The following is a 16,841-nucleotide window of genomic DNA, read 5'->3' on the forward strand; positions in this document are numbered from 1 at the left end:
GAATGGAAATACAGAAAGTATCCGATGAGAGCACATACCTCATCAACACTCTTTTGGGGATGTTGAGTTGAACTTCTGCCAGGATATAAGACCTACATCACTGGGGATTTCACAGATTTGGACAAATTCAGATTTAAAGTGTTCTACAGCTGCAAGCTGTAGAACAGAAAATAACAAACTGCTGTGCTTCTATTCAAGCCATACACATGTGGATATGCAAAACTAGTAACTTGCAGAGGTCAAAAATCTCTCCCTACAGTTATCACTGCTCCCACGTAATCCTGCAGGTTGGATTCGGTTGATTTCTCTTTGACAAGGGTGTGCAGTACACCAGCTACATTCTCTGTCATTTGGTCACTTGAAATGGTGACTAGCAGCTCTAGCAAGCGGTGTGGCTGAGCAGCCACGATAGACTTCCTTCTGTAAATGTTAATGGGATATTTGAAAAGATGCAGAGCAGTGCTAAAGAATTTTTCAAGAGCTAAAAATTTAAAGATGTCAGGACATCTCTATATCCTTCCTTGTTCTCTCTCAGAGTTGCCTTTATAGAGGTAGTGCGCATTCTCACCAGGAAAAGATAAATTCCCGGTTTTATTAGCCGTGTCCTCAACTTCCATCCTGCAATCGCGTCAGCTTCCCAAGGAACAGGGGTTGTTTCTGGTTTGTATAATCAGGCCAGTGGCTGTCAGCTGTTGTTGCCCACAGCCGTGTCTGGCAGGCAGTGCCTCCTACCTAGAGTAATGCCCTACAGTACTCTGCTGCACGGCTGGCCCCTTCAAGGTTCAATCTCAGCACAGCCTTTCCTGGAGAAGCAGCGTGTGACAAAACATGAAACCACCAGTTACACTGCACTTTCCAGCACCTCAGTGAATGTATTGCATGCGATAGATAATTAGTCACTTAAATAAGGGGATGTTTTGCCCTGCCACCTCAGTGCCAGGGAACAGCAACAGCAGGGCTACTTGACTAAGTTCATGAGGACTCTTAAACCTAAGATACTCTAGAAGGGCTCTGACTCTTGGGGTCTTGTGTAGTCCCGGACTCCTAAAACCCCTGTACACCCAGTCACAGCACTTAAAATGTGGCACAACTGTAAGCACAGCAAGAAATGTGATCCTAGGAAGCATTGGGACCATGCCAGCTCCATCCATACGTGTATTTTAAAGGTAGTGGGTGTAAAGCTGTGCTTCTGCCTAACAACCTGCCTTCAGCACACACTTAATTTGGTGTTAAATAGTTCCTTTGTTTAACATCTGTTTGGATAGACAAACGTGAGCTCTGGTTTCATGGAAAAGCGTAACTAAAAATCAGAAGTGTTCTTGTTATCTTGGTTATCACGATCTTGCTTTCTGTGAGTGTTATTATGTGCCTAAGGTATAGTCAGAATCATTTTTCTGGTTTTGTAACCTCTAACATTTCAATTTTATCCTTGGGAAAGAAAATGCTGAAAAAGTCGGAAAGTTCAGGAGAAATATGATATGATTGGCATGGAATCGTAGCTACTAATGAAAACACTCCCCAGGTAGCTTGCTTATACTCTGTAGAGCTGAATCTGCATGCTGTAATCTAACAACACAGCTTTAACCAGCACAGTCACAAAGACATCATTTAAATCTCTTTATAATAACCAGGAGCTGGGCTTCGTAAGCTACAAAAACCTATGCTATGATTCGGCCTCACTTTAGGAACACCCTGGGAGAAAGTTACATGATGTACATTCATGCAACTCAGATCTGTAGTTAGGTTGCCTGCTCGTGTTTATTAGCCATAGACAACCCCTGAAAGACTCAGAAATTCAGATCACCGTATCTGATACTTCTTATAGGATGCCTGATCCTATATTTTCCAATGAGGCATTTTCAAGAATGTTTCATTCTGAAAATACTGTGAACCCTGTTATAAATCAGAAGTCCGATGTGCTGGCAGCCCAGCTGTGCTTTTAAGAATCGGCATTGACTTATGGAGGGAATTATGGGCTAAATTTTCATTTACACCATGTAACCCCACTGTAGCTCCAGTGAATTCAAAGCAGTTTTTCAGCACATACCTTTGCATCAGCAGAAAGTTACACCTTGCATGTCTCAGCAGGTCTCTTATAAAAGCGGTCCAATGGTATATCACTGCAGCAGAGCTTGCAGACATAACAAAACAACGCAGGAAAGGACATCAAAAGAATACTTAACCCATCTCCACCACCTAGAAAGACTCATATAGACCCAGGTCATTATTAGCAGATGTCTGTCCAACTTGTTCTTCTTGCTGAAGAAGCAGGCTGCCTCCCACAGCAGCCTGTCCCACAGTTTGTTTGTCCTCTTAGGAAGGTTCTCCCTGATGTTTAAACTGAAACTTGTTTTCCGCAATTTAATGACCTGCTTCTAATCTTACCTTTCATGGTTACAGCAAACAAATTATTCTCCTTGACTTCAAGAGTTTTTGATATAGCTAGGCAGAGCTGACAGAGAAAAATCTTGTCCCACCCCTTACCCCCAGGGGCTTCAAGCAACCCTAATTCAGTTAACCTTCCTGTGGTGGCTGTGCTTTCTAGACAACCCTTGTTGTCTGCCCCTGGGAGCTCCACAGTCAGACCACTGGTTTCCTGCTGCAGACCTCGACAAAACACAGCCGTGGTGATCTCGGTAGCTGAGGAGTGGAAGGGCATCACGTGTTTCCCAAGTGTGCTCTTGTTTATACACTGGAGCCTGTTGTTTGCCTTTTTCCACTGCAGCTTGACGTTGTTGCTGGGCTTGTTCATGCCAGCATGTCCTGCTCCTTGACATCCTTTGTGGAGTGATCTACATTATAGGTACGCTGCACGTGTTGTAGAGCAAGAGATTCATGTCCAGGCCAATAAAATGCATCTTGAACACATGTAGGAATGTGCTTTGTGACCTGTAAAACAACTCATGCGAGGTCAGCCTGAAGTCAGTTCTGCTGCCGCTAGCACAGAATAAATACCGATGTATACATTGATCTAGCACCAATAGTCCAACATCAGCCTGATTAAAGTTTTGTTCCTTCTCCCTCCCTTGCTTTCCTTCTTCCACGCAGCCAGCTTTCCCTGTGTCTCCCAGACAGACTCACGTCCCATCACCAAAAGTATTTTTTGGCCAGTGAGCAGGGACAGAGGCTGGCCACTGCCCTAGGTGGGAGATAGCTGCTCACACCGGGGCCTTGGGGCAAGACAGTGCCAGCAGCAAGCGCTGCCTGCCAGGCCGCCCGCGCCGCATGCAGCCCCCCTTGCTCACCGCCCCTCTCATTGCCTCCCTGCAGCCACCCAGGCTTGGGGAGCACAAGGTGGCTCTTGGCTTTGCTTGTGGTTCGCATAACTGCTTTTCGATCACCTCCAGGGAAAAGGGCTAGATACGAACCTCCTGCAAGCCAGATGTGCCCCACCAGTTGCCAGATGAAATGTGCTAATCTAGGGAGACTCGGGGGTTAGGTTTGTGTTTGAGGATGTTCTTGCATTTGACCTTGTGCAGCGTTATCCCAGTCCTACTTGTTGCAAATGTAGAAGAATAAGGTCATTATGAATAAGTGGAAAAAAGAATGAAACTAGAGAAGCAGCTGAGGCAGGTCACACTAGGCTTTGTTTTCCGCATAATGCGCTGTTAAATGTCTCATACTCCTTCGGTGAGAGGTGCCATTTTGAGACCACACGCTGTGCTTCCTCATGAAGAATTCACACCTTTTTTCTTTTTTTTTTCTGGTTTTGCTTCTCCTGTATCCTGTAATAAAAGTCTTCTAGACTGTGGTTGGTCTCTGTGTGTTGGAGAAATAGTGGATGGAGTTGGGGAAGGAATCATGAAACGCAGCACCCCGTTTTAAATGGAGCGAGCAGAATATGTAGCAATGGCAAACTCACTCCTTACAACTGTCTCGATATAACTTAACGTTAAACATTAAAAGTGTTCATATTTTTATCATTCTAACTAAGATCCAATTAAAATCAGGGAGGGAGAAACAACAAGCTTTACCTGCGTGTGAACAAATGACCAAGGAAAAGGATCATGCACAGGAACAAGACACATTAATCATACTGAGTCTCATCTAACATCCAGGCAACCCATTCATCTTTAAATGATCGCTATGGTGATGGTGCATAGTTCATTCCTGAAATCGACTGCAAACTGTAAAGGAAAAGTCACATGGCACCTTGCTGATACATGCCTTTGTACTGAACTTAGAATACAATGTACAGAGAGATCTCTGGCTTAATTAGTTGCCCACTGAGCTAGAGTTGGCTGCTATCTTTTTTCTCCATATGAAACCACAGAGCTTTTTCAGTACATTATTTCCACATGTGCTTATATTACTATCCCGGCCCCTTGATCCAGCATTTTAATAAGCATTCATCTCTAAAAAATGTATAAAGACATGTCTATCCACTTACCTAAAGTATCCCTTAGCCCAGTCCTCCCTTTCCATCAATGTGAGCCAGAAGAATCCCCAAGGATACTCGTAGAGTCTCCCTGGTAGGCGGCTGTTGTGAATCACATCGAGAGGCTCTTTTTTATATCATTTTATTCCTTTTTATTAGGGATACAATTTCTTATTCTTTACTCCAGACATATTAAAATCCTCTCTTGCCTGCGTAGCACTGCCTAAGGTCTCAGCTGGTTTCAAGACATGAACACCCTGCTAGTGCCAGACAGACATGTGCTACCACAGCACAGGGAATAGGATGCTGAGGTCTGAAAGCAAGCACCAACCACTTGCGCTTCCTCTGCAAGTATTTAAAAGGTAAGAAAAAAAGAAAGGAGTCAACACTTCTGCACCACTTACACATGCATCTGCCTGACACTTCAGGACTGCTTGTGTAGGAAAAAGATGGTATGTTTACACCAATACTTACACTTAAACTCAAGCTCTGGTTGCTTCTACGTTTCATCCAGTAGCCTGCATCAAAACCACCCTTCTGGGAACTGACCTATAGTCTAAATGTCTCATCTTCCTAATTTGCTTTATTTAAAGCTAATAATACTGAAACAAACAAACAAACAAAAATATGATGCTTTGATTGACAGCCAAAGTTGTTTTAAGATGTTCCATTTTACATTTATCACTCTTCTTTTTTTCATATTTAATATAAAAATATTTTGAAGTTAAACAATTACTGACAAAACTGAAATTAAAATTTCCAGATAAGTGACTCAGTATGGATACCACAGTACCAAGTACCTCCTATCAGACTGCAAAATTAACTTCCTGTTATCTACCTCCCTGAACGTTTTAAACCATCTGAAAACTTAACTGTATATTAATTTCTTCTAGTAATAAAATATATTGAATGGCATTGTAATAAACTCAGTGGGTTTCCCTTTTCTTGCATGCTTTCATGAACAGTGAATCAGTTTTATTGCATTCTCAATGACCATAATAAAAGTGTTGGCCTAGAAGATACACTTCTGCATTTATTAATCTGTTCATATATCAGCTGGGAGATTATGGCAGACACTAGTGCATAAAACTACATAAAATATAAGGTAGAACTACAAAGCAGTTCTTGTAGTCATCTTAGAAGGAATCAGCCACCTGGATTTCATAAAAGACTTAAAACTGAAGGCAAATGAAGAAAATAAAACAGGACACCAAACGCAACAAACTACCTAAAATACAAGACAAAAACTAAATGTTAATTGCCAGTAGGAATATAAACACAAAACAAGTTTTGCATCTAAATAATCCTGAATTCCATTCTGCTGTGCTACCGTTTATTCAAGCTGCTGCTATGGCCTTACGGGAGCAGAGCCAGTCACAGGTTTCTGGACCCAGATAAATAAGAGTGTCAAGACACTGAGAAATCGTGTCCATGCCCCAGGCAAGTTTTACAACAGCTTCTCCATTAACTCCCACACTGTCTTACATTGGCCTTTGCTGGTCTCCCAGTGTGGTACAGGCATTTATAGCTCATTTATATCAAACTGTTTAAAAGCCCCACTATCAGGCTTCGCAGCCTTTCGGTTGCCCAGCTACAATAGTTGGATTTCATTCCTTAGGCTCCCTTGGTGTTATTTAGCCTACAAGCTATTTTCAGAAACTCAAGTGTTCAAGATCCTTTGACTCTGTTTATTAATACCTACGCTTACTGCTTCTTGCTGATATTTAAATCTCTTTACTACTTTTACTACTATCATAATAACCTCTGTGATAAACTGTTATCACATTAACCTCTGCTGTCTCTTCTGTAGCTTAAACCACTGGTTCCTTCAACCCCTTCCTCATACATCTCACCTGTGAGGTCCCTGATCATTTCAGCTGCCACTTCCATTTGGAGCCCCTTGTGCACAGCTGGAGTACTGTGCCCACGCAGGAGCAGCTACTCCAGCTGAGACTGCAGCAACGCTGGATGGAGAAGGCACCGCTTTCCAGACAACACTCCTGTTTACACAGCCCAGCACATTTGCTTCTTTTGCGATGGCTTGATAAATGTCAGATGCAATAGCTTGGCCTGCATTCCGTGAACGATCCGTTCGCATCCCGGCCCTTCTTCAGCAGAATTTCTACCTTGTTAGTCATTCCCCACTCTGCATCTGTGCAGCTCAGAACTGTCTTTCCTGAGCACAGAGCTTTGCTCTTATCTCTGTTCAAGTGGAACTAATGTTTCCAGAGCATTTCTGCATTTTCTCAAGGTCAACTTGAATTCTCTGCAGTGCTGGAAGTCCCCCCCAGCCTATTGCTGCCTGCAAATTTAATAAGGCTCTTTTCTAGCTTTCCAAACAGGACCCCAACACGTCCCTGTGAAACCTAATTCAGTAACTTCCTCTTCCAAAGATTCAAAAGATAATCCTTCCTCCACTGCAACAGTCAGTTATTATAAGGCTTTCAAAGTCCAGAAGAGGATCGTAAGTGCCAATTCCATCCAGGGATCCTTGCACTAGAAGGGCATTATAGCAGACAACAGCAGAAACACATCCAGCCCAGTCATGAAACCAGCAGAGGATGCTTCCAAAGGTATGAAAATTTAGCTGCACAATACTTATTACATCAAATTTATTCCTAGTCTCTCACAAATCAAGGCTAGCTTAAACTCTGATGCATTAGGGTTTAACTCCTCTTGCCCAGGTAAGCACAGCTGTACTTGGTCACAGCATGCTCAGAGGTAAAATCAACCCTGGAAGTCATGCCTGTGTTAGATTGCATTTTTTTTTTTCACATGGAAAAAGTCTTACCACAAAGGTGGTCACTGTACAAAGCAGCTCCATGTCTCACGAGCACGTCTTGCTCAGAGGCTGCTCTACCTCTGACAGAGTCCCAGGACCTTCCATATCATGCCAGGGACTTGGGTCACTCCCAGGAGAAGCCAAAGGTTGCACTGGTGGTTCATAACTAACCCTTCCTTCTCTTACAGGTATAGTTCATCTCTCCCCTAACTTACGGAGCTTGAAGACCCTTAAGACACTGTCACTAGGATATCAGTCTCCTTAGGCTCCCTCTATAGCAGAAACACAGTAAATAAATAAATCGGGACATAATTTAGGTGCTCTGACTTACCCTTTTCAGAAACCCATGTCCTTCCATCAATTATTTAGACATTATAGGAATACTCCCCTCCTCAGTTGTTCCCCTAAGGTCACAGTCCTGTCACCCCTCAGGACTGTAATGTGTTTACCGGGACTGCAGCAACACACTAGCTACACGGAGTAAACTCAGATGGAAGGAATCAAAGGGAAAACAAGAAAAGGATAATTTGCAGAGCATGCAAAGACGGCAATCAGCATCCACCATTTTATATTATTAGAAATTTATATTCTTCACATTCAGCAGTCACAGCCTGCTGCAGTTCTTGTTGCCATTAAAGATTACCACTCCTTAGTCCCTAATGTGCTAATAATGGGGAGAAAGGAGGCTGAAAGGCAGGAAGAACAAATGGCAGACATCAGGCAAATGTCTTGAGCATTAGGGAAAATGTTTTGAGAAAGCAGAGAAAACATGAAACCATCTTCCACTTTGGGAAGTGCTTTTCTATTAAATGAACGCCACCATAAGTTATGTGTTAAGAATAAGAGCACACAGCTGAAACATATGGCAATAAGATTAAGCATTTTTATTGCTTTATTATCTTCTCATTCTGGGCAAAAACTACAAACCCACAAACCTGCAGCTCTTAAAGCAGTTACACATATGGGAGGAAAAAAGCAAGAAACAAGACTGAATCATTCTGTATCTTTTATCATCTGCTGCCATCTGGAAATAGGTGTATTTTCTACAAGGCCGGGGGATTTCAGGGAGAGCTCTAGGTGAGAAAAAGCAATTATAGAATGGGATTTTTTTCAAAGCTAACAAACACAGGAATTTTACTTCTGTGGGTTCTTGATCTGTACAACTGAGGTGCGGTGGGCTGACCCCAGATGGATGCCAGGCGCCCGCCGAAGTTTCTCTGTCACTGCCCTCCTCAGCTGGGCAGGGGGGAGAGAATATAGAGTCTTGTGGGTCGAGATAAGGGCAGGGACATCACTCACCAATTACTGTCATGGGCAAAACAGACTCGACTTGGGGAAAAATTAATTTCATTTGTTACCGATCAAATCAGAGTAAGGTAATGAGAAAATAAAACCAAATCCTAACACCTTCCGTCCCCCCCTCCCTTCTTCCCAGGCTCAACTTCACTCTTGATTTTCTCTGCCTCCTCCCCCCAGCAGCGCAGGGGGATGGGCAATGGGGGCTGGGGTCAGTCCATCACACGCTGTCTCTGCCGCCCCTTCCCCCTCAGGGGCAGGGTCCTCACACTCTGCCCGGCTCCAGCCTGGGGTCCCTCCCATGAGACACAGTCCTCCATGAACCGCTCCAGTGTGAGTCCTTCCCATGGGCTGCAGCTCTTCACGAACTGCTCCAGCCTGGGCTCCCTCCCACAGGGTCACAAGCCCTGCCAGCAAACCTGCTCCAGCCTGGGCTCCTCTCTGCAGGGGCCACAGGTCCTGCCAGGACCCTGCTCCAGCACAGGCTTCCCTCGGGTCACAGCCCCCTTCGGGATCCACCTGCTCCGGTGTGGGGTCCTGCACGGGCTGCAGGTGGGTACCTGCTCCACCATGGACCTCCACGGGCTGCAGGTGGGTACCTGCTCCACCATGGACCTCCACGGGCTGCAGGTGGGTACCTGCTCCACCATGGACCTCCACGGGCTGCAGGTGGAATACAGGGAGCAGCCGCTCCCCCTCCTTCTGCACTGGGCTGGGGGGCTGCAGAGCTGCTGCTCTCACATGTTCTCACTCCTCTTTCCCACTGCAGTTTCTATTGCACAAGTGGAGAGTTTTTCCCCCCCTTAAATACATTATCCCAGAGGTGCTGCCACCATCACTGATGCGTTCAGCCTTGGCCAACGGTGGATCCATCTTGGAGCTGGCTGGCTTTGGCTCCATTGGACACGGGGGAAGCTTCTGGCATCTTCTCACAGAAGCCACCCCCATAGCTCCCCCACTACCAAAACTTTGCTACACAAACTCAATACGTGAGGTATTTTAAACTGTATCAAAATAAAATATTTCCAAATTTATACTCTTAGGCTTTACTGTATTTCCCCATAAAAGGATGTTATTGGCACATACAGTGAGAGACCCTATCGCAACAAACTTGTGCCAACACAGGAAAAGGCAGGCATCACCTAGATGGCAAGAGTCTTGCAATCTCACTAGAAGGGAAGAGACAGCGGCAGATACACAGAGGCAGAGGACACAAGAAAGCGCAAGATGTTGGTCATCACAATAGCTCTCAGCTCCACGGGATCACAAGGCTTGTCAGGCTCACACACACCGTCACATGAAAAATCACAGCAAAGCAGACCTGCTGGAAGGGCTCGTAGGTGTACTGATCCAGCTGGGACAGTTTATTTTCTTCATAGTAGCCCATTCGGTGCTGCATATCAGATTTGTGACCAAAGCAGTGTAGATAACACACCAATGTTTTAGCTCCATCAAGGCCATCTCTATTCCTCCTGCTGCCCTCCTAGCAGGTAGGCTGGAAGTGAGCGAGAGCTTGGGAGAGGACACAGCTGGACAGTTGACCCAAACTGACCAAAGGCATGTTTCATACCACAGAATGTCATGATCAGCGATAAAACTGGAGGTACTTTCCAAAGTAGCTGTTGCTCAAACACTGGCTGGGCATCGGTCTGCTGATGGGAGGTGGTCAGTGATTGCCTTTGTATCACTTGTTTTTCCTTCCCACCACACCCCCCACCCCCGCCCTTTTTTTCCCCTTCCCCGATTAAACTGTCTTTACCTCAACCCATGAGTTTTTCTCTCTTTGCCCTCCTGATTCTCTCCCCCATCCTGCTGCGGGTGAGAAGCAAGTGAGCAGCTGGTGGGTGCTTAGTTGCTGGCTGATGCCAGCCCAGCGCAGCAGGAGAGCAGCGATACAGCTTTGTAAGTGCATGTAAGAGCATGCCACGCACCACGCATGTATCGACCCCGGAGGTACGCCACCAGGGACTGCTCTGCAGCTGGGCTTTGTGCTGCTGATCATAACCCTTCCAGTCTAGCTGTTCAGCCAGTTTTCAGTCCACCTCAGTGACAACACATTTAGCTCATACTTTCATCAGTTTATCTATGAGGATTTTACGAGACAAAGCCTTACTGAAGTCTACATAAACATCCAATGTTTCTTCTCATCCATGCAGCCAATCTCCGTATCATGGAAAGCTATCAGGTCGGCTAAACATGATTTCAGCTTCACAAATCTGTGCTGAACAAGTCCAAAGTGTCCCTTTTATCCACCCTGAGTTCAAGTTGGTAGCTATTCATCCACAAAAGTGAGACTGAAAACGATTTCAGTCTTCACAGGCAACAAAAGCTCTGAAGGAAAGGGTAGACCTGTGAGACAGCACAGGGACGGCTGCCGAGCTCATGGGCAAGATCACTGAGAGGTCAGGGTAAAAGAAGTGAGCAAGGCTGAGCAGATCCTGACCTCAAAGCTGAAACAGGCCAGGAAGCCCTTCCAAGGGCAGGCCGGAGGAACAGCAAGAGAACTGTGAGGAGAATTAGGGAAAAGTAGCGCCATGGGGGCCAAACTTCCAAAGCATGAAAAATGACAGTTAAAATAGCAGTTCACCCCCCCAAAAAATAATAATCTGCACATCAATTGAGTTTTTATAAAATACTTTAGCATAAAGTTTTCCTGGAGCTCTTTTACAGCCACTTCAGTCCCTGGACAGCAATGGGCTCTTTATCTAAAAGGTTTGCTCCTGTCCACAGAACCAGTACAGTTCCTGAGGTTCTCCACGAACACCACGGGCCGGCCTGAACTGAGCTCATCAGATAAGACTATTTATGCTACTTCTGCCAAAGGTAACAGCAAAGCTTCCTATAACTTCATGTTGAATCAAGCAGTATGCTTTTAAAATGAGGTGACCCCTTGTCAGAAAAGTCCCACTCAATGATCTGCAGGGTCATGCTTACCAGCCTGACCACGGAAACCACTGCTGCATCACTTTGGATTATGAGCTTTAACACACAGGTGAGGCAGCCTCTAAGACGCGGTGAGGATGGGTAGTGGTTGACAGCGTACAGAAGCTGTGTTCTAGTGCAGGAAGCTGTATGGTTAAACAAGCAAACACTTGATATTATTAAAAGTCATCTTTAATAGAATTCAAAAATAGCTATTGAAAACTTTATTTGAAGAAAAATAAATCAATGACAGTTTTTGAAAATCCTGTGGAACAGTCTAGTTCCTTAACATTCGTTTTATTATTTGAAAAGAAAGAAGCAATTTGCATAGCTGGCATGTTAGTTCACCTTTGCTCAAGACAGCTCATAAAAGCATTCTTTCTCTACCGTTTCTGATTCGATCAAAAGTGGAAATGCATATGATTATCCTAAACTAGATCAAAGTGGGTATCTGACTAAGTCTCAAGGCAGCCAAGAATGTTAGTTCAAATTGCTTAGTGTCTGATTTGAAAAAAGAAGAGATGCAACAGCCAGTAGGATAGCTAATGTATGGTACATTACACCTGCTTATATGATAATTCCTTTGAGACAGCATTTTTTATATTTTCCTCCTCATATCAGTATCCCGCCCAACCTAACAGTACTAAAAAACACAACAAAAAAAATTAATTCATAATGTAACATCATAAGATCTGAGCAAGGCTGATGAAGCTTTTGATTAACCACTAAGAAATACAGAAATAAAGTGTATGATTTGAAATTACAGAGAAATACTAACACTGGAGTTCTGGTGACACAAATGTAGCACATAAGCAATTAATACACATCTGAAAATAATGAGCTATCCATTAGGAAAAAAAATCACTGGATTGATCTGTTACTGCACACTGTCAGACTTTATTGCATAGAATAGCATTAGTGCAATGCTATTTCCAAGTGGCAAACAAAAATTCAATAAACTGAATAAGAAAAAACACTGAATTCACATATTTTGACATGGGGAAAAGGAGAATCTAATAACTCCTCAAAAGACCTGATCACATAACTGCTGTTATATTTTATGGACAAATTACTAGTGAGAAATCTAATTTCAAAATCTCCTATGTATTTAAGAGGACTAAACACATAAAGATGGTTCACTGTATAAAGATTTATGGTAGAAGAAGAAAGGCTGTAACAGAAATATTATTAGCCATTAGAATTAAAACTGCATACTCTTTCTCAGTATTTGAGATAGAAAAATTATGCCATTGGGCACGAGTTGCTTCCCAAATATAATCTTCCCTAAAAGCCTGTGTATTTTGAAAAACAGAGCATCACACAATGCTGTTGGTTTGGGCACTTTGTGAAGACCTTTTATGTTTTTAACTGCACATACATTGCACACTGTAGTACACTGGAGCCTATATAATGGCTATGTGTATATATATATGCTTTCTACAGGAATCTGCTTAAACCAAATGTTGCCAATATTCATACTAACTTGAACAACACATTTGGAGAAATATTGCTAGGATAGTATTTTGAAAAGTGAATAAAACCAATTTTTGAATCTTAGGTTCAATTTTCAAGTGACTTTCAAGGCAAAATTGAGGCACGTAACGTTGGACCTTGGCTTTTATGTTTCTCCTGCATCAGTCTGGCCGCTCCCCCTTTTATTATTCATGTGCACAAGCCACAGGCTCCTGCTTGTGAAGCACAGGACAGCATGGCAGCTGGGCAACAAAGCAGCCACTGAGCTGGCCCAGCACGCAGACTCCAAGGTGCTGTAAAACTGTTAGGCAGCACTTGTTGGCTGGTCAGTACAACGTGTGGTATAGAAGGCTTCTAGGTGACACCCACAGAGAAACTTGTAAAGAAAACTTCAGCTAAGATCATGGATGACAGCAAAGGTAGAATCTGGGGCGGGGGGGGGTGGGGGGGGGTGGGGAAGATCCATTAAAATGCATTATGGTTTTGTTATGAAGCCAATCCTAACTAAATGACTATTTCTTACTGCTTTAATAGCATATTAATGGCCCTGCACAGACCACATCCATTGAAAGCATATGGCTGAAAAGGGCATGGGAAGTACTGGACAATGCTCAGATTTCAAAGAAACAGCAACCACACAGAAATGTTCAGGCAGTGCAACTTGAAGGCTCCATCACAAAATACCTTTTTCCTGACTACTTCTAGCACCACTCCTTAAAGACCTTGTTCCTAAAGAGTTACTGAAGATTTTTTGCTGAAAGATTTCCTAGTAACTTCAGTGGGAGCATGGCCCCTCTATCATCAAACCTGACTTTACAGAGCAGTTAAAAGAAAAAAAAAAAATATGCTGAGCATTCGTGTAAAAGGTTTCTATGCAATGATAAGGAAAACAAAAAAAAAAAAGTCACTATGCCACATAATGTTCCCTTTCCTCTGTTCCATTCACTGCCAACACACAAGACAAAATATATCATCTGCAACTCATTCAAAGCAATAGCCGAAGGCATCAGTGTAGGGATGTTAAAGGCCACCTGGTGTAAACATTTCTTTAAAGTCATACAATGTACAATGCTCCTTTAAAATAGCTTAGTACAGAGGCAGATTTGGATGTCTGTAATATACGCCTGCTGTATAGAAAAAAATAAAATAAAAGAGGATGTTTGTTCACTGACTCAGACAATTTCCATGACATGCTGCATTATGACTGATGCTTCTTAGTAGGGTGTGCAAGGCAGCCTAGAGAAATTTAAAAACATGTGTTGTTTGTCTCAGAAATAAATGTAAGGGAATACTAATAAAAGCTGCACTATCTGAAATTAGGCTGAGCAGCTTAAATCCATTTTTCTGGAGGATATTCAGGAAGCTGGGACTGCCTGCAAAATAAAACTAATTTATTCCTACTATCTACTGCAAAGGAGTAGTTCATCTCCAGTACATCTTGTCTAGAACATAAGCCTCTTTATCCCAACATTAATCAGGTATCAATGTCCCTTTAGAAGTTCTACATATATTAAAAACTGAAAGTACGTGCGCTTTGGGTTCTTGAAATTATATTAAATGAAGGCAAATGACACGTCAAGACTGCTGTCCCCAAAGGCAAAAGAAAACCTGCTTTCATAGGCCACCAAGAAATCAAACCCACAGTGAAACATATCCCAGATTAGAGTGTGAATGTTTTCCAGATCTTAAACTTGGCGCAATTTAATCTATGCTCCCATATGTGAATAAAGGATATGAGACACAAAGATGTGTTTCAGTTTGTATCTCAGTTTCTATTAGCTTTGGAGCCGCGTAACCATGGGCATGACTTAGAGAAGGTCAGATCCTGTATCCCATTCACTACGTAGTGCTTTGGATTTCAATAAATATGATCTTACTTCATGTGGGTCAGAGCAGCACAGGTGCTCATGTTAAGGCACTAATTCAAGCAGCTAGATCCAAAGGGCACCCAAAGACAACTGAAAAGCGTGAACTGACTGTATACAAAGAACCAGGACTAAGGTCTGCCAGAGAGACAGAACAGAACCCCAGGTTTGTGAAAAAACTTCTCAATACAGCTGAAGTAAACAACCCCACCTAAACTCGTTTTGGAGTTAAAAACCTACACCTTGGTATTAGAAGGCACCTAGTTCAGGAAGTTGAAGCCTTTTCCCATGCTCCCATGCACTAACTTCCTTTGTAAACAAAAGTACAGATCAGCATAAAATACAAAAATATATATTTTAAGCAGTAGCAAAATTTGAGTAACAATTAGAAATTGCTCAAGGAAAGTGCCATATTATTACATGTGCACACGTACACATTCCGTCTCAAAAAGGTATGACAGAGAATCAATAGCCTTAGAATTTCTACCTGTGTTAGTTGGCACGACAGCTATTAACTTCACTTCAGTAACCAGGACTGCTACCGGCTTGGCTTCCTTATCAAAAAGAAGTAAGCATTAGATATCACAGGCAGTGTTCAAGAAGGAAACATCGGCTTGCCAGACAGGGAAGAGGTTCATACACTCCCTCAGGAGGGAAGAGGTCCCAAGCTCACGCATTTCTACATTCACAAAGACCTGTAATTCTCCTCACGTGCAAAGAGCAGGTTTGGGTGTAAAAGTGCCTGCTGCTCTTCGCCGTCTGTCTCCCCGACCTACTTCAGCAAAGCACTTAAGCATACAAGGATGTGCTTAAAGTTAAGCAAGCACGTCAATTGTTTTGCTGGACTGAATGCATGTGCAGCCCACATCTCCTAAAAGCCTCTCCCACCAACCAACAACAGGAGTTGCACGCAGAGATGGCAGTCAGGGCCAACGAGCTAACGTGGCACAGACAGCAGTAAGTAGCTGCTTAGGGTTACGCCATTTAAATTGTCGACAAGACAACACCGCAAATGTAAGATATAAATGATGCCCCAGAGCAACATTTCTAGAAGACTTCCAAAAATCAGAAAAGGATCAAAGCAATCATCATCCTGCTGGCCATAAATATGCCAGTGGACACCAGCACTCTCACACAGAAAGAGAATTGGGTTTGCTTCTGAATAACCCCAGCAAAATGAAGTCTCAAACATAGACTCCATCTTTGATACACTTACAGTAAAAGCCTTTCAGAGTAAAATGCATGAGAACATCCTGAGGCCTTATTTTCAAACATGATTAGCTTATGAATTGGCAAAAAAATCCACCTAGCTTCTCTGTATCGATAAAAGATGACTGACAATTTTCTGGAGTGTTCAGCAGATTGCGAATGCAGCACTTTTTGGCTCTTGGATCTGCTCTGAAGCCAGCTCCTTTTCATATTATTCCCCATGACAGCATACAGCTAAATTCAGTATTAATGTTGTGTCATGGCTGCAGAACAGAACAAACCAAGCTCTATACCAAGCTCTGCTTACCAACAACCCAACAGAGAAGCAGCTAGTGTTTCAGAAAAGCACAGTAAACTAACATACATCCCTAAAAAAACAAAGCACAATTTAAAGTTGAGGGAAAAAGGAAGTAGGAACATAGAGCTAGGTTTGTATTTTCTGACTGCTTTCTTGGTAATTCTGTGCTTCTTCAGAAAATAACTTCAGTATGAAACTAACGCTTGGAAAGTTTTTCCAGCAGACACTTAAAGAAGTTTTCTGGCACAGCCAGAAATTCACCATATGGGCCAGCCCAGCTCTCCCTGAACGCAGCAGGAGTTTGGTCACTGTAATCGCTAAAGACAGGCTGGTATCTGAACATAAAACTTTCTTTGGATAATTTATGGAAACTTTAGATGTGAAACGTGATCAGTTTCCTTTTACAGCACCCAACTGCACAGCAAGTTTACATGAAGGACAAACAGCACACAGAACAAAGAGGCCAACGAAGAGTGCTGAAGCAAGGCTGGAGAACCACCTCGGTGGCAAAGACCGCAATCGCTTTCACAGAAGTCACAAGAGGTTATACTTTGCATTACTTCTGAATTGTAGCTTCTCACCGCTCTTCTCCCTGTTCAGAAAGATTAGTTAACACTA

The 16,841-nt window shown here is 43.2% G+C and overlaps 1 protein-coding gene across 1 annotated transcript in view; it reads right to left on the bottom strand.

Moving 5' to 3' along the window:
* Positions 1-11,552: 11,552 nt before the first annotated feature.
* The window catches only part of CD109 (CD109 molecule), an 83,478-nt gene continuing 78,189 nt past the window's right edge, over positions 11,553-16,841 (bottom strand). The window contains exon 33 of the mRNA XM_055714682.1: positions 11,553-16,815. Within this exon, the coding sequence (XP_055570657.1) occupies positions 16,625-16,815 (191 nt within the window). The 3' untranslated portion in view covers positions 11,553-16,624. The remainder of the gene's footprint in view (positions 16,816-16,841) is intronic.

The sequence above is a fragment of the Falco cherrug genome, chromosome 6, assembly GCF_023634085.1.
Source record: "Falco cherrug isolate bFalChe1 chromosome 6, bFalChe1.pri, whole genome shotgun sequence".
NCBI classification, from domain to species: domain Eukaryota; kingdom Metazoa; phylum Chordata; class Aves; order Falconiformes; family Falconidae; genus Falco; species Falco cherrug.